Consider the following 16,893-nt stretch of genomic DNA (forward strand, 5'->3'; position numbering starts at 1 on the left):
TCCCCCAGCCCCTTTGTGTGTGTTTGTGCCCCTCCTCGGCCGTTACCGGGGCCTGAGCGGACACCGGGGGGGGGGGTTGTCTCTGAGCTCAGGTTGCTTCCAAGAGGCAGCGACCCCGCGCAGCTCTGGGGGAAGCGGCGGCGGAAGGTGCTGAAGCGGCTGCGGGCGGCGGCCCGAGAGGGTGAGCACCGGGGATGGGGTCACCGGGAGAAGGTTTGGGGGGAGGGAGGGTGGTACAAGGGCACCGCTCCTGACCCGTGCTCCCGTCCCTGCAGTGCCCGTGTCCCCCCCACCCGCAGCCCCGGAGCAGGAGGGAGCCTGCGGGAAGCGGCCGGAGCCCGGGAGCGCCTCGGACGTGGAGATGGTGGAAGCGGCGGCGGCGGTGGTGGTGGAGGGGGGTGACCCCCCTCAGCAATAAAGATGGAGAAGGCTCCGTCTGCCTGTCCCTGTGTCCGTCTGTCCTTAGGGGGGGACGGGGGGACCGGGGGGGGGGAGCGGACCCGGTGCGGTTGAGGCCGGTGAGGGGGGGGGGGGGGGGGGGTGGTGGTGGTCGGAACTTGAGTGCGGGCGGAACCTTCGTACGGAGCCCGGGGGGAGAACGGGGCTGGGCACGCTGAGGCCCCGCCCTTGCTCCGCGCATGCGCGTTCCCGACGCCGCCGCAGCCATGTCGGCGCTGTGCGACCCCCCCGGCGCCGCCAGCCCCCCCCGGCCGCCCCCCAGGTACCGCCGGGACACCCCCCCCCCCCCCCGGGGCCTGCCCCATGGAATCCATCAGGCCCCCCCCAGCCCTGCCCCATAGGGACCCCTGTGGCCTCTCCGCAGCCCCCCGGGACCCTGCCCCATGGAACCCATCAGGCCCCCCCCAGCCCTGCCCCATAGAGACCCCTTTGGCCTCTCCACAGCCCCCCGGGACCCTGCCCCATGGAACCCAGCACAGACCCACCCCCCCCCAAAGCCCTTCAGAGCCCCCCCGACCCCATCCCCTCACTTCAGCCCCCCCCCATTTCTGCCCTTCACTCCCATGGACCCCCCCAGGCTCCTCTCCTAACCCCACCTCCTCACCCCAGGCTCTACTCCATGGACCCCTCAGTGACCCCAACCCCGGGCCCTCCCCATGGTCCCCTCCAGGCCCTTCACTCCCTGTTGCACCCCCCTGGGTCCCTTCTCCTCCAACCTCATCCCCCCTTCCCCCATCAACCCCATTCTCACCCCCAGCACCCCCATTCTAACTCCTCCATCACCCCCATTCCCCTTCTATGGGGCTCCCAGGTGCCTCACTGTGTGTGTCCATGTGTGTGTCCCCCCCCAACAGCGCTCAGGAGCTGGCGCAGGAGGTGAAGGCTTTCCTGAGCGGGGTGGACCCCGCGCACGGGACCAAGCTGTCGGCTCAGGACCACGCTCGCTGCGCGCTGCTGCTGCTGCGGAGCCTTCCCCCCGCCCGCCACGCCGCCCTCCAGCACCTCCGCGGCCTCTTCGACGAGCAGGTCTGCGCCCACCTCCTGGCCCGCGACAGCCCCGGCGCTCCCGGCGCCGGCAACGCCGCCCTGGAGGAGGTGGTGCAGGAGGTGCAGCGCGTCCTGGCCGACTTCGTCCGCGCCAACCCCAAAGCTTGGGCCCCCGTGGTGTCGGCTTGGTCCATCGAGCTCATGGGCCAGCTGAGCAGTAAATACGCCGGCCGGCACGGGGTGCCCCACGCCGCCAGCCTCAACGAGCTCCTGCAGCTCTGGATGTCCTGCAAGGCCACGCGCACACTCATGGACATCTACACCCAGTGCCTCTCGGCCATGATCGGCGGCTGCCCCGACGCCTGCGTGGACGCGCTCCTGGACACCTCGGTGCAGCACTCGCCCCACTTTGACTGGGTCGTGGCGCACATCGGCTCCTCCTTCCCCAACACCATCATCAGCCGCGTCCTCTCCTGCGGCCTCAAGGATTTCTGTGCCCACGGAGCCGCTCCCGGGGAGCTGCTCTTCCCCGGCGCCGGCGCCGACAAACGGGTGCCCAAGATCGCCTCCGTCGTGGGCATCTTGGGCCATTTGGCTTCGCGCCACTCGGGCAGCATCAAGCAGGAGCTGCTGAGGATGTTCCACGAGAGCTTAGGGCCTACCAGGGACCAGCACCAAAAAGCCACCGTCCCCTTCCTGCTCCAGCTGGCGGTCATGTCCCCGGCGCTGCTCGGCACCGTGTCGGCCGAGCTGGTGGATTCCCTCAAGCCACCCGTCCTCAACCAGCTCCACCAGCACTTCGCCTCCCTGCCCCGCGAGGAGCTGGACAACACCGTGAGCATCGTGGTGCACCTCATCTGCCAGACCTCGGCCGGCGCCCACCGCATCCTGCAGTTCCTGGTGAACACGGCCATGCCGGCCTCCGTCATCACGGCGCCGGGACCGCCGCTGCAGGACGGGGTGCGCGAGGCCTGCGACCGCGTCATCCAGCTCCTGCTGCTCAACCTCCAGAAGCTCGTTTACAACCGGGGCAGCCCCAACCCGGCCGAGGCCCCGCTCCCGCGCCCGGTGCCCTTCCTGGATGCGCTGCGGCCGCACGTACGGGAGCTCTGTGTAGAGACGCTGCGCCTGGAGCGGAAGCGCTTCCTGTGGCAGCACCAGCTCCTGGCGCTCTTGGCCGTGTACTCGGCGCCGCACTGCGCCACGGACGCGCTCTTCCACCTCCTGACGCTGGCCCGCACGCAGGACGAGCTGGCCTTGGCCACGCAGCTCCACGCCGTGCTCAGCTCCTGCCTCACCGACCTGCTCCCGGCCACCGTCAAGACCTGCGTGTGCCAGATCCACGCCGGGTGCCTGCCGGACGCGCAGGTGGCTCAGCTCTTCCGCAACCTGGCCTCTGTGGTGCAGGGGGACACCGGGGACGGGGGTCCGGCCATGGGGCCGCAGCTGGGCCCCGTCCTGGCACGGCACCTCCACGACCTGAGCCAGCTCCTGCTGCACCGCGACGCCGAGGTGGCCGAGGCCGCCTGCCTGCTGCTGTCGGTGCTGCCGCTGCCGCGCGCCCCGGCCCCGGCTCAGCTCCTGGGCACCGTGCGAGCCGCTTCCCATCAGTTCTTCCTGGTTCTCCGGCACCAAAACGCCGCCAACCTGGGCTGCAGCTCCCGGTTGCTGGCGCGGCTCAGCGCCGTGTCCCCAGCGGCCGCCAAGGCCGTGCTGCAGCAGCTGGTGGAGGGAGCGCTGCGCCGCGGCAACGCCGAGCTCTTCGGTGCCTCGCCGGAGAAACCCAGCCAAGGGGAGGAGAGCGGCAACGGCGGCGCCGGCGTTTCCTTGCTGGACACCAACCGGCGCTTCACGGCCGCTGTCAACTTCTCCGGCGGCGTCTGGTCCGTGTTCCACGCCGGGGTCATCGGCCGCGGGCTGAAGGCGCCGCCGGGCCGGGGCGAGCGCCCACCAGAGGAGCTGGCCAACAACATCCAGACCTTCCTGAGCCTCCTCCTGCGCTGCAGCCGCGGCGCCCGGGCCGGGGAAGCGGGCTCCAGCGGGCTCCATCCCGAAGCCGCTAAAGCCGTGGCAGCCGCGCTGGTGGAGAACGTGTGTCCGGAGGCGTCGGGCGCGGAGCTGACGTGGCCGCCCGAGGAGCAAGCCCGCGGGACGGTGGAACGGGATCTCCGGATCTGCCGCCGCTTCCGGGATCACCCTTTGCTCTTCCCATTGCTGCGGCTGGTGGCGGCGGGCCGCCCGGCGCTGTGCTACTGCTCCGTGCTGCTCCGCGGGCTCCTGGCCAGCCTCATGGCGCATTGGGAAGCGTGTCGGGATAACGGGACCACGGGCTCGCCCTGGCACCTGCAGGCTTCCTGCGCGCTGGTGGCTGCCATGGCCGAGGGCTCGCTGCTGCCGCCCGTGCTGGGGAACATGCACGAGCTCTTCCCGCACCTCGCGCCCTTCGAGGTGCATCTCCTGCTGCTCAGCCTCTGGGATTACCTGCGGGAGAACAGCCCCCTCCCGCAGAAATTCACCTTCCAGCCCGAGCGCGGGCTCTTCCTGCGGGATTTCTCCCGGGATGGGGATGTAGGGAAGCACTTGGCTGTGCTGCACAGCGTCCTGCACAAGAACATCCACCGCCTGGGGCTCCTGGCTGGGCGGTTCTGCCCTTAAACCCCCCCTCCAAGGACACACACACACAAACAAACACACCCCCCATCGGTTTGGGGGTTCAGCCCCATCCCTATTCCCATTCCCAAACCGTTTTCTGAATAAAAGGGAGCAGAAGTGGATGTGGAGTTTGGGGGGGTCGGGATGGTGCAGGGCCCCACCAAAGGCTTGTTTGGGAGGATCGAGAGGAATCGGGGGGGGGGGTACTGGGGTGCTCTGGGAGAGTTTAGGGGTGCTTATTTGGAGTTTGGAGGGGTCTCAGTGCTCCCTGAGGGATGCTCAGAGGGGTCCTAGGAGCCTCAGGTGGGTTTGGGGAGCTCCCAGGGCTGCTGGATCACGCTCAGGGCAGGTCTGCGGGTGCTTGGGGATAGTCTGGGGGATACCTGGGGGGGTCCCCAGGCTGCTGTGGGGGTCCTGCGCATACCTGGGGTGTTTGGAGGGGTCTGGGTGTGCTCGGGGGGGTCCCAAGGCTGCCTGAAGGACGCTATGGGGGGTCCTGGGGTGCTTGGGGGGGTCCTGAGGGGGTTTGAGGGTCCCTGGGGATGCTCAGGGGGGTCCTTCATCCTCTCTCTGTCAATCACCCGCCTCCTCCGTCCCATTGGCTCTCACTCAGCCAATCACCGCCTGCTGCTCCCCTTAGCCCCGCCCTATTCTCAGCGCAGCTTCCGCCTCCCGCTCATCCCCACAGCGCATGCGCACGGGTGGGCTGTGCCCCGCTGCTTAGCAACGGGCAGCTTGGCGGGGAGGCCGTGACCAATCGGAGCCAACCTCCGGGGCGGGGCTTAGCGCCACTTCCGGCCCGGTGGCGGCGGCGGCGGCGTGAAGATGTTCTATCACGTAAGCGGCGGCGGGGTCACGTGTCCTACCGGGAGAGTCACGTGTCTTACCGGAGGTGGCGGGGGGTGGTCTCCAAGTAGGGTCCTGGTGATTGGTGCCGGTCCCGGTGCGTTGATGCCGGTCCCGGTGCGTTGATGCCGGTCCCGGTGCGTTGATGCCGGTCCCGGTGCGTTGGTGCCGGTCCCGGTGCGTTGGTGCCGGTCCCGGTGCGTTGATGCCGGACCCGGTGCGTGCCCGGTCCCCAGATCTCGCTGGAGCACGAGATCCTGCTGCACCCGCGGTACTTCGGGCCCAACCTCCTCAACACCGTCAAGCAGAAGCTTTTCACCGAGGTGGAGGGGACCTGCACCGGCAAGTGCGTGATGGGGGGCGGGGGGGAAATGGGACGAACACCGGGGACCCCCTGAGATACCCCCCCCTTGCACCCCCAAACCCCCTAAGCACACCCAGGACCCCCCCAGGCCTGTTCTAGACCCCCCCCAGGCAGCCCAGGACACCACTAAGGAGCCTCAAAGCACCCCTAGAACCCCCCAAACACCCCTAAGCCCCTCCAGGACCCCCCCTGAGCACACCCAGGGCCCCCCAGGCCTCTTTGGAATACCCCCAGGACACCACTAAGGCACCTCAAAGCACTCCTAGGACCCCCCAAACAACCTCAGGACACCCCAAAACCCCTTTGGGATGCTCCTAGGGCACCTCAAAGCACCCATAGAACCCCCCAAAGCACCCCTAGGACCCTCCAACCACCCCACCCCCCCCATGGTGTCGTCTCCCCCACAGGTACGGCTTCGTCATCGCTGTCACCACCATTGACAACATCGGGGCCGGGGTGATCCAGCCGGGCCGTGGCTTCGTGCTCTACCCAGTCAAGTACAAAGCCATCGTGTTCCGGCCCTTTAAGGGTGAGGTGGTGGATGCTGTCGTCACCCAGGTCAACAAGGTGAGGGCTGGGGGATTGGGGGGGGGTCATGGGGTGTCTCCAATGCTATGGGGCCGGTGACACCCCCTGATCTATTCCCCCCCCCCCCCCCAGGTTGGGCTCTTCACGGAGATCGGCCCCATGTCCTGCTTCATCTCCCGCCATGTAAGGGGGGGGAATGTGTCTGACCTTCCCCCCTTGGGGCTCCTTCTGACCCCCCAAAACCTCTCCTGAACCCCCCCTCATTTGGGTTCCCCCATCCCACCAGGGACCCCCCCCATTGGGGCTCCTCCAGACCCCCCAAAACCTCTCCTGCCCTCCCCCCCATTTGGGCTCCCCCATCCCACTAAAGACCCCCCCCGCCTCCTCCCATCCCTCTTGGGGCTCTTCCTGACCCCCCCCCAAACCTCCCCACTGGGGCTCCCCATTCACCCCCAAACCCTCCAGGGCTCCCCCACTTTGGAGTCCCCCCAGTTCCTCTCCCCCCACCAACATGGGCCCCCCCCAAACCACTCTCTTGGGACACCCCAAGAACCCCTCAATATCCCAAGGACCCCCAATTCCACCCCCTCGGCCTCTGCCCCAGGAGCCCCCATTCCCCCCCCAGGGTCCCCTTTCCTCCCCTGGGGACCATTAAAGGCCTCTCCTAATCCCCCCCATGGGGACCCTTAGCCCCCCCCATCTCCCTCTGGGGACCCCCATGGGCCCCCCCATTTACCCACATGGGCCCTGGTCTCCTCTTGCCCCCCAAGCCCCCCCTAACCCCCTGTCCCCCCCGCCAGTCCATCCCCTCAGAGATGGAGTTCGACCCCAATTCCAACCCCCCCTGCTACAAGACAGTGGATGAGGTGAGTCCAGGGGGGTCCTGGGGTCTCCCCACTCCCCCCTTACACCCAAATGTGGGTCCTGGTCTGGGGGGGGGGGTGTCTCAGTGCCCCTCCATAATGCTTTCCCCCCCCCCCCAGGACATTGTTATCCAGCAGGATGATGAGATCCGCCTGAAGATCGTGGGGACACGAGTGGATAAGAACGACATCGTCAGTGGGGGGGGGACGACACCTTTGGTGGGGTCCCCAGGTCCATGGTGGGGGGTATCAGATCTGGGGAGGGTTCCTATCCCCATAGGGTGGAGGCCCCGAGCTCCATGGGGGTCAATGAGGGGAGGGGACCAGCTCCATGCTGAGGGGGGGGGCAGTTTGATGGAGAGACGGGTCAGGGGGGGTCCCAGCTCTTGGGAGCCTTCACCCCATGCTGGGGTTCACCATTGCCTTCCCCCCCTTTCCAGTTCGCCATTGGCTCCCTCATGGACGATTACCTGGGTGAGTCGGCAGGGGGGGTGCTATAGGGAGCTATGGGAGGTTATGGCGGGGGGCTGTGGGAGGTTATGGGGGGGGTCTCCTCTCTCATTCCCTTTTCCTCCTCACAGGCCTCGTCAGCTGAGCACAAGGGATGGTTCTGCACCCGACCCCGTCAGTTGTGCCCCCCCCCCCCCAAACCAGGGATGTTGTTGGGGGCACCCCCGGGGCTGGGGGGGGTTCTGCCCTTCCAAGAGCCGCTATTCCCAATAAAAAACGTTGTTTTGATCTGCTGCATCAGCCTCTTTCCATGGGGAGGGAAGGGGGGGGGGGGGGCATTTTGGGTGGTGGGACCCACATCAAGCGTTGCCGTTTTAAGGGGGATAGGATTCCCCCTCCGCCGTATCCACGGCAACCTCCCGGCCTTTTCGCTTTACGTCTCGTCCGCCTCAAACGCCGCGCGGCAGTCGCGCTTACCAGCGCTTCGTTGCTTTACGGCAGCGCGGTGCCACCTCCCTCCCTCCCTCCCTCTCTCGCTCGCCAAGATGGCCGTGGCCGGGGTGAGTGCGGCGGCCCCGCGCCGCCATCCGCCTCCATCCGCCACCGTGCGGCGCTGCCGCCGGTACCGGGGGGTCCGCAGCTGTCGGGGGAGCCGAGCTGCTGCGGGTGCGGGGCGATGGAGCCGCGATGCTGCGCTCCGGGGCCGGGGATGGTGGGGGGCGGCCGGCGGGGAGCGGAGGCCGCGGGCTCGGTTCCCCCCCAGTGCGTGCCCGTAGCCGTTAACAGACCCCCCCCCCACCTCCCCTTGCCCCTCATTGCCCTTGGTTGTCTCCTCTCCCCCCCCCCCAGCAGCCGTCTCAAGTCACCTCAATGCCCTTAACGCCCCGTCCAGTCGCGACAGCCGCCACCCGGTCGTGACAGCCTCGCAGCCCCACGGCAGCGAGTTCTCCCCCTCGTAGCAGGCCTTAAACAGCTCTGCCATTGCTCATAGTGACACCCCCACTCTAATAACCCGCCCCCCCCAAACGTGATCCCCACCCTATGTCGTGACCCTCTCTTAAGTCGTGACATGCCCCACCCTCCCCGCAGACCCTTTACACCTACCCGGAGAACTGGCGAGCCTTCAAGGCGCTGATCGCGGCCCAGTACAGCGGCGCCAAGATCAGGGTCCTCTCCTCGCCCCCCCACTTCCACTTCGGGCAGACCAACAAGACCCCGGAGTTCCTCCGCAAGTTCCCAGTGGGGAAGGTGAGTCCGGGGGGGAATAAACCTGGGAATGGGGGGGGATAAACGTGGGAATGGGGGGGATATAAACGGGAATAAACGTGGGAATGGGGGGGGAATAAACGTGGGAATGGGGGGGATAAACCTGGGAATGAGGGGAGATAAACCTGGGAATGGGGGGGATAAACCTGGGAATGGGGGGGATAAACCTGGGAATGGGGGGGGATAAACGTGAGAATGGGGGGGATAAACCTGGGAATGGGGGGGGAATAAACCTGGGAATGAGGGGGATAAACGTGGGAATGGGGGGGGATAAACCTGGGAATGAGGGGGGGGATAAACGTGGGAATGAGGAGGGATAAACGTGGGAATGGGGGGGATAAACCTGGGAATGAGGGGGGATAAACGTGGGAATGAGGGGGGATAAACGTGGGAATGGGGGTGGACACAGACAGGAACATTTGGGTTCTTCCACCCCAGGTCCCGGCATTTGAGGGTGACGATGGCTTCTGTGTCTTCGAGAGCAATGCCATCGCCTACTATGGTGAGTGAGGGGCTCCTTATGAGCTCTGCCCCCCCCCAACAAGATCCCTCCCCAACGAGACCTATTTCCCCCCCCTCCGCCATCTTTATTCCCCTCTCATCCATTCCTAACCATCCCCAAAAGCTTTGTCCTCCCTGCAACGAGGTCTGTCCCCGCCAACCATCTCTGTCCCCCCCCAACCATCCTTATCCCCTCCCCAAGGAGCTCTATTCCCCTCCTAGCCATCTCTGACACCCCCTTCAACCATCTTTATCCCGTCACAACCATCCTTATCCCACCAAGGGGCTCTGTCCCCCCCCCAAGGAGCTCTATCCCCCCCCACCATCTTTATCCCTCCCCAAGGAGCTCTGTTCCCCCCCTACAGCCATCTCTATCCACCCCCGACGGAGCTCTGTCTGCCCCTGGCCATCTCTGTCCCCCCCCAACCATCCTTATCCCTCCCCTCAAGGAGCTCTGTACCCCCCAGCCATTATTATCCCCCCCTAAGGATCTCTGTCCCCCCCGCAGCCATCTGTATCCCCTCCCAGCCAGCCATCTCTATCCCCACCCCAAGGAGTTCTATCCCCCCCTCCCTCCCCAGCTATCTTTATCCCCACCCAAGGAGCTCTGTCCCCCCCCCAGCCATCCCTATCCTACCCCAACCAAACTTCCCCCCCCCCAGTGTACTCTATCTTCCCCAACCATCTCTATCCCCAGCCCCCCCCGAACTCTCTGCTCCCCTCATTAGCTCTACACCCCCTTAATGACTTTTAACCCCCCCCTTAATGAACTTCACCCCCCCTTTTGTGCCCCCCCCCCCCAGTCAGCAATGAGGAGCTGCGTGGGGCCACCAAGGAGTCGGCCGCGCAGGTCGTGCAGTGGGTGAACTTCGCCGACAGCGACATCGTGCCCCCGGCCAGCACCTGGGTCTTCCCCACGCTGGGCATCATGCACTACAACAAGCAGGTGAGGGGGAGAGGGGGGGGGGGGCTCATTTTGGAGGTGCTGGACCCCCCCACCATGGTCAGGATCTTGGTACTGGGCGGGGGGGGGTGTCCCCAACTCATCACTGGTTTCATGTGGAGTTGCTGCTGTTGGATGAGGGGGATTATTTGTGCCTTTCCCTCCAGCTTGTGGGGTCTTCATCAGCCCCATATTTCATTTGAGGGACCCCCTGGGCTTCCAGCCTCATATTTTACCTGGGGGGGAGGGGGGTCTCCCATGGATCTGAGTGCCATATATTATATGGGAGAGGAGGCTCTCATGGATTCTACTTCTATCATATAGGGAGGAGGTTCCATGGATCTCAGCCCTATATTTTACATGAGGGGGGGCACCCATGGATCCCAGCCCCATATTTTGCATGGGGAGGGGATTCCGTGGATGTGAGCCTCATATATCATATGGAGAAGGGGGCTTCTATGAGTTCCATTCCTATGTTTTACCTGCGGGGAGGGGTCCCATGGATACTTTGCCTGTGGGATCATCCTGACTCCCTCAGGTGCTCCAGCACCAATCCCAATCCCGGCTGTTGATCCGTTTCCCCTTCATCCCAACAAAGCTCCCAGGGGATGGAGCCCAGGGTGGTAGGGTCCTAGTTTGCAATGGGGGAATCCCAGTGCTGAGCATCCCGTTTCTTTTCCTCATGGAGGCGACGGAGTTTGCCAAGGAGGAGGTGCGGCGGGTGCTGGGGGTGCTGGATTCCCATCTCCGCACCCAGACGTTCCTGGTGGGAGAAGCGCGTGTCCTTGGCCGACATCACCGTGGTCTGCGCCCTGCTCTGGCTCTACAAGCAGGTCTGGGGGTGGGAGAGGCAGGCATGGGGGGGGGGGGGGTATCCATGGTCCTGGGGGGTGTTTTCCATGCATGGATCCCTGTGGATGCAGGTGCTGGAGCCCGCGTTCCGGCAGCCCTTTGGGAACGTCAACCGATGGTTCGTGACGTGCCTGAACCAGCCCCAGTTCAAGGCAGTGCTGGGAGAGGTGCAGCTCTGTGAGAAGATGGCCCAGTTTGATGGTGAGGGGTGGGGGGGGCACACAGGGACCCTCCTTTGGGGGAGACACGGGGCCGTGGCCCCCTCCCGGCTCCCATCCTTGGGGCTCACACCCAGGCTTTGGGGGTGCTTTTGGTTGTCCCCAGCCAAGAAGTTCGCAGAGGCGCAGCCAAGGAAGGAGGCCCCCCGCAAGGAGAAGCCCCCCCCGAGAGGAGAGAAGAGGAAGGAGGAGAAGAAGGAGGAGAAGAAACCAGAGCCTGAGGAGGAGCTGGATGAGTGCGAGCAGGCGCTGGCGGCCGAGCCCAAGGCCAAGGACCCCTTCGCCCACCTGCCCAAGAGGTGGCATTGGAAAGGGGGGGGTCACTGGGGGGGTGCTGAGCGTCCCAGAAGGGCTCTGAGCATCCTATGGGGGTGTCTTTATGGTCCCAAGGGGGGGTCTGCTTGTCCCCAGTGGAGGCTTGAGGGGGTCTGGGAGACCCATGGGGGTTCTCAGTGTCCCACTGGGGGGTATGGATGTCTCCATGGGGGTTCCTGGCATCTTTGGGTTGGCATCTTTGGGTGTCCCCATGGGAGGGTCTTGAGTGTCCTGGATGAGTCTGAGTGTTCCAAGGGGGGGAGGTCTTGGTGTCTCTGGGTGCATGGGGGGGTCTGGATGTCCCCAGGGTGTCTTTGGGGGGTGTCTGAGGTTCCCCCGTGCCCTCCCCCCCCCCCCACAGCCCCTTCGTGCTGGACGAGTTCAAACGCAAGTATTCCAACGAGGACACGCTCTCGGTGGCACTGCCGCACTTCTGGGAGCATTTCGACCCCCAGGGCTGGTCCCTCTGGTTCTGCCAGTACCGTTTCCCTGAGGAGCTGAGCCAGACCTTCATGAGCTGCAACCTCATCACCGGTGAGAGCTCCTCGTCCTCGTCTTCATCCTCCTCCTGCTCTCAGCATCCTCATCCTGCTGCTGCTCTCAGCATTCTTATCCTGCTCCTGTCCTTAGCATCCTCATCCTGCTCTCCTCATTCTCATCCTGCTCCTGCTCTCAGCACTCTCATCCTGCTCTCCTCGTTCTCATCCTGCTCCTGCCCTCAGCATCTTCGGGCTGCCTTCATCATCCTCATCCTGCTCCTGCCCTCAGCATTCTCATCCTCGTTCTGCCCTCCTCAGCTTCATCTTCGTCCTGCCCTCAGAATCCTCTTCCCTATCCTTTATACTCATCCTGCTCCTGCCCTCAGCATCCTCATCCTCATTCTGCCCTCATCCTCATCCTGCCCTCCTCATTCTGCTTCTGCCCTCAGCATTCTTATCCTCATCCTGCCCTCAGCGTCCTCATCCTGCTCCCCACCCTCACTCTGCTCCTCTTCCTGAACTTCCTCCTCTCTCTCCCTCTGCTCCTTTTCTTCCTCTTGCCCCTCCCTTTGGCTTTTCCTCCCGCTCCTTCCTCCTCTCCCCTTTCCCTTTTTCGTTTATTCATTTCCCTTTCCCTGATCTTTTTTCCCTTTCTTTTTTTCCTTTTCCTTTTTTCTCCTCTTCCTTCCTCTCTTCCTTCTTTTTCCTTCCCCTTTTCTTCTTTTCTCCCTGTGTTTCCTTCTCGTTTTCCCTTTTCTCTTTCTCCACTTACATTTACCTCTCTTTATTCTCCACTCTCTTCCTTCTCTCTTTTCCCTTCTCCCCCTCTATCCCTTCTCCCCCTCTATCCCTTCTCCCCGTTTTCCCCCTTTATCCCTTCTCCCGTTATCCCTTCTTCCCCTTTATCCCTTCTGCCCCTTTATCCCTTCTGCCCCTCTATCCCTTCTCCCCCTTTTCCCTTCTTCCCCTTCTCCCCCTTCATCCCTTCTCCCCCTTCATCCTTTCTCCCCCTTCATTCCTCTCCCCCCCTCCAGGCATGTTCCAGCGCCTGGACAAGCTCCGGAAAAACGCCTTTGCCAGCGTCATCCTGTTCGGCACCAACAACGACAGCAGCATCTCGGGGGGTGTGGCTGTTCCGGGGGCAGGAGCTGGCATTCCCGGTGAGCCCCACACCGGGATCGGGATCGGGATCTGGGATTGCTGCGGCCTCCCTGGGGCTGAGCCGCCCTTTTCCTTCCAGCTCAGCCCGGACTGGCAGGTCGACTACGAGTCCTATTCCTGGCGGAAGCTGGATTCCGGAGAGCGAGGAATGCCGGACGCTGGTCAAGGAATACTTCACGTGGGAAGGGGAATTCCAGCACGTCGGGAAACCCCTTCAACCAGGGCAAGATCTTCAAGTGATTCCCCAACTGCTTCCCGGAAATAAAACCCGCGCCGGCCACGGTGCGGCACCACCGGCCCCTGCAGTGCTGCGGCAATGGGGGAGTGGGAATGGGAATGGGGGGGCATGCGGCCACAAAGGGGCGGGGGGGGTCAGGTACCCCAAAAGTGGGTCAGGAACCATAAAAGAGGGACAAAGTACCCCTAAAGTGGGGTCAAGCACCCGTAAGTGGGGTCAGGCACCCCTAAAGTGGGGGCAAGCACCCATAAGTGGGGTCAGGCACCCCTAAAGTGGGGTCAGGCACCCTAAAAGTGGGGTCAAGCACCCTAAAAGCAGGGGCAAGCACCCCTAAAGTGGGGTCATGCACCCTAAAGTGGGGTCAAGCCCCCTAAAGTGGGGTCAGGCACCCTAAAAGTGGGGGCAAGCACCCCTAAAGTGGGGTCAGGCACCCTAAAAGGAGGTCAAGCCCCCCTACAGTGGGGTCAGGCACCCAAAGTGGGGGGAAACGTGGAGGGGCTGCCAACACCTTTGGCACAGGGACAGGCACAGCCACGATGAGCCCTGGGGCTGAGCCTGCCGTTGGGCTGGGCCATGGGCCTGAGCCATGCTTGTGGGGCTGGGCCGTGGCTGTGGGGCTGAGCCATAGGCCTGGGCTGTGGCTGTGGGGCTGGGCCGTAGGGCTGGGCTGGGCCATGGGGCCGAGCCATGCTTGTGGGGTTGGGCTGTGGCTGTGGGGGGCAGAACAACCCCCCTCCGTGTTGTGACTAATCCCGGGGCTGGTGACTCACCCCACAACTGCCCCCCCCACACTCCCCGTGCTCTGCCCCACAGCTCCTGAGGGGCTCAGCCCCACATCTCGGCCCTGGGGCTGCTTATGGGGGGAGTGGGGGTGGCATTAATCCCTTCCATTCAGGACACACACACGGGGGGGGGGGGGGGGGGGGAGCACCCAGTTTTAAACCAGCAGCTCCCCCCCCCCCCCCCCCCCCGAACCCTCCCTGGTTCCTTCCTGGTGCGGGCGGGGCCGCGTGACCGCTGCCAGATCCAGATGTGGCCGGACCCACGCGCTCGAGGGCGGGGCCGGCGCCTCCCCCCGGCCACATCTGGATCCAGTTTGGCTCTTGCTCAATGCGGCCGCGCCCGCCTGAGTCACCGGGCCCCGGCCCCGGGCAGCGACCGGGGCCGTGCAGGCAGCTCCTGGTCCTATGCAGGCAGTGAAGTGCAGGCAGCAACCGGCCCCATTGCCTGCAAGGGACCAGCTCTGCCTGTGCAGGCAGCACCCGGGGGTGGGCAGGAAACACTCAGCCTGGTACAGGCAGCTTCTGGTCCCATGCAGGCAGCACCCAGCTCGGTTCAAGCAGCTCCTGGTCCTATGCAGGCAGTGAAGTGCAGGCAGCGACCGGCCCCATTGCCTGCAAGGGACCAGCTCTGCCTGTGCAGGCAGCACCCGGGGGTGGGCAGGAAACACTCAGCCTGGTACAGGCAGCTTCTGGTCCCATGCAGGCAGCACCCAGCTCGGTACAAGCAGCTTCTGGTTCTTTTCAGGCAGCACCCAGCTCGGTTCAAGCAGCTTCTGGTCCCATGCAGGCAGCACCCAGCTCGGTGCATGGAGCACCCAGGGGTGGGCAGGAAACACCCAGGCTGGTACAAGCAGCTTCTGGTCCCATGCAGGCAGCACCCAAGGGTGTGCCCAGGGCCATGCAGGCAGCACCCAGCCCTGTGTAGGCAGTTCCTGGTTCCATGCAGGCAGCCCCAGCTCCATGCAGGCAGCACCCAGGACCGTGCAGGCAGCACCCAAGGGTGGGCATCACGCAGGTCAGTACAGGCAGCACCCAAGGGTGGGCAGCACCCAGCTCAGTGCAGGCAGCACCTAAGGGTGGGCATCACGCAGGTCAGTGCAGGCAGCACCCAAGGGTGGGCAGCACCCAGCTCAGTGCAGGCAGCACCCAAGGGTGAGCAGCACCAGCTCAGTGCAGGCAGCACCCAAGGGGTGGGCATCACGCAGGTCAGTGCAGGCAGCATCTAAGGGTGGGCATCACGCAGGTCAGTGCAGGCAGCACCCAAGGGTGAGCAGCACCCAGCTCAGTGCAGGCAGCACTCGGTCCCACACAGGCAGCTCCATGCAGGGAGCACCCAAGGCCTTGCAGGCAGCTTCTGATCCCTTGCAGGAAGCACCCAGCTCGGTGCAGGCTGTGCCCAGGGCCATGCAGGCAGCACCCAAGGGTGGGCAGCACCCAGGCCTGTGCAGGCAACGCCCGGCTCAGTGCAGGCAGGTCCTGGCCCCATGCAGGCAGCGCCCAGGGGCAGGCAGCGCTAGGACCATGCAGGCAGCCCCTGCCCGTGCTTCCAGCCCCACACTTGTGGGTCAGAGCCCCAGTTCCCGCTGCCGGTGCTGCCGCTCCCTGCCCGCTCCCCCCTGCCCCGGCCCCTTCGGCCGCCCGTGACCCCGCTGCCAAATTCCTGCCTGTTTACTGGCAGCGGGAGCAGCGGCGCGGCCAGAGCGGGGGAGGCGGGAACGGCAACGGGAGTGGGAATGGGAACGGGGACAGGAATAGGAATGGGAGTGGAAACTGCAACGGGAATGGGAACAGCAACAAGGATAGGAATGGGAATGGAACGGCAACGGGAATGGGAAGAGCAACAAGGACAGGACTGGGGATGGGAACGGCAACGGGAATGGGAAGAGCAACAAGGACAGGAATGGGGATGGGAACGGCAACAGGAACAGGAATGGGGATAGGAACAGCAATGGGAATAGGAATGAGAACAGCAACAAGAACAGGAACAGGGATGGGAACGGCAACAGGAACAGGAATAGGAATAGGAACAGCAACAGGAATGGGAATGGGAATAGGAATGGGAACAGCAATGGGAACAGGAACAGGAGTGGGAATAGGAACAGCAACGGGAGTAGGAATAGGAACAGCAACAAGAACAGGAACGGGGATGGGAACGGCAACAGGAACAGGAATGGGAATAGGAATGGGAATGGGAACGGGAACAGCAATGGGAATAGGAATGGGAACGGCTATGGGAATAGGAATAGGAACAGCTATGGGAATAGGAATGGGAACAGCAACAAGAACAGGAACGGGGATGGGAACAGCACTGGGAACAGGAACAGGAATGGGAACAGCAACAAGAACAGGAACGGGAACAGCAACAGGAACGGCAATGGGGACAGGAATGGGAATGGCAGCGGCTGGGTGCAGGCAGGGCCATGGTGACTCCCAAGGGACAGGCAGGGCCACGGCAATTCCCGGTCACGGGCAGGGCCGTGGTGATTCCCAAGGGACAGGCAGGGATCCTCTGGGATCCAGGATCCCAGTGATAGCACTGGGGGGGGGGTCGGGGGCTGCACTGACACCCCCTAATCCCGCCCCCCCCCCCCCCAGCTCCGGGCCCGGAGCACCGGGAAGCGCCGCCGTCCCATCCCAATCCCGTCTCTTGGCACCCGGCGCCGCGGCAGCTCCAGCCGGAATCCCAAACATCCCCCGCGCCGGAGCGGGAGGGGGGGGAGGCACGGCCCATCCCATCCCCATCCCCCCCCCCATTCCCGAGATTGGGGGGTTCGGGGGGGGGGGGTTATCCAAGAGGATGTTCCGGTTGGAACAACGTCCAGAGGGAATGCGGGAGCTGGAACTGGGGGGCACCCCTATAAAGGGGGAGGATCCAGGAGGATTTGAGGGGTTGTGGATGAGGAAGGTGCTGAAGTGGGGAGGAAGAACCGCAGGGACCAGTATAAACTGGGATCAAACTGGGAAGGGTCCCATGGAAGGGCTGGGGGGG

General features: G+C 64.4%; 3 protein-coding genes across 4 annotated transcripts; all 3 read left to right on the forward strand.

Moving 5' to 3' along the window:
- Positions 1-541: 541 nt before the first annotated feature.
- Positions 542-4,116, forward strand: INTS5 (integrator complex subunit 5). Its single transcript, XM_061443311.1, has 2 exons — positions 542-721; positions 1,314-4,116. The coding sequence occupies exons 1-2, from the start codon at positions 639-641 to the stop codon at positions 4,099-4,101; spliced, it is 2,871 nt and encodes a 956-aa protein (XP_061299295.1). The 5' UTR covers positions 542-638; the 3' UTR covers positions 4,102-4,116.
- A 773-nt stretch (positions 4,117-4,889) lies between these two features.
- On the forward strand, positions 4,890-7,434 carry POLR2G (RNA polymerase II subunit G). 2 transcript variants are annotated; one of them, XM_061443309.1, is made up of 8 exons: positions 4,890-4,935; positions 5,181-5,290; positions 5,716-5,875; positions 5,969-6,019; positions 6,637-6,702; positions 6,820-6,891; positions 7,140-7,173; positions 7,281-7,434. In XM_061443309.1, exons 1-8 carry the CDS (start codon positions 4,924-4,926, stop codon positions 7,292-7,294), a joined length of 519 nt encoding a protein of 172 aa, XP_061299293.1. In that variant the 5' UTR covers positions 4,890-4,923; the 3' UTR covers positions 7,295-7,434. The 2 variants fall into 2 exon arrangements, with proteins under 2 accessions (XP_061299293.1, XP_061299294.1); XM_061443310.1 differs by lacking the exon at positions 5,969-6,019.
- Positions 7,435-7,585: 151 nt separating this feature from the next.
- EEF1G (eukaryotic translation elongation factor 1 gamma) lies at positions 7,586-13,182 on the forward strand. The gene is given in 14 exon segments (XM_061443312.1): positions 7,586-7,709; positions 8,239-8,397; positions 8,854-8,917; positions 9,720-9,862; positions 10,548-10,634; positions 10,636-10,692; positions 10,783-10,912; positions 11,036-11,228; positions 11,606-11,778; positions 12,758-12,843; positions 12,845-12,883; positions 12,964-13,017; positions 13,019-13,093; positions 13,095-13,182. Coding segments are annotated over 14 exon segments (1,305 nt in total). The 5' UTR covers positions 7,586-7,694; the 3' UTR covers positions 13,125-13,182.
- Positions 13,183-16,893: the final 3,711 nt, after the last annotated feature.

The sequence above is a fragment of the Pezoporus flaviventris genome, unplaced genomic scaffold (genome assembly GCF_033815535.1).
Source record: "Pezoporus flaviventris isolate CSIRO_AGI_PZ_B2104156 unplaced genomic scaffold, CSIRO_AGI_Pfla_v1 ptg000348l, whole genome shotgun sequence".
Taxonomy (NCBI): Eukaryota; Metazoa; Chordata; class Aves; order Psittaciformes; family Psittacidae; genus Pezoporus; species Pezoporus flaviventris.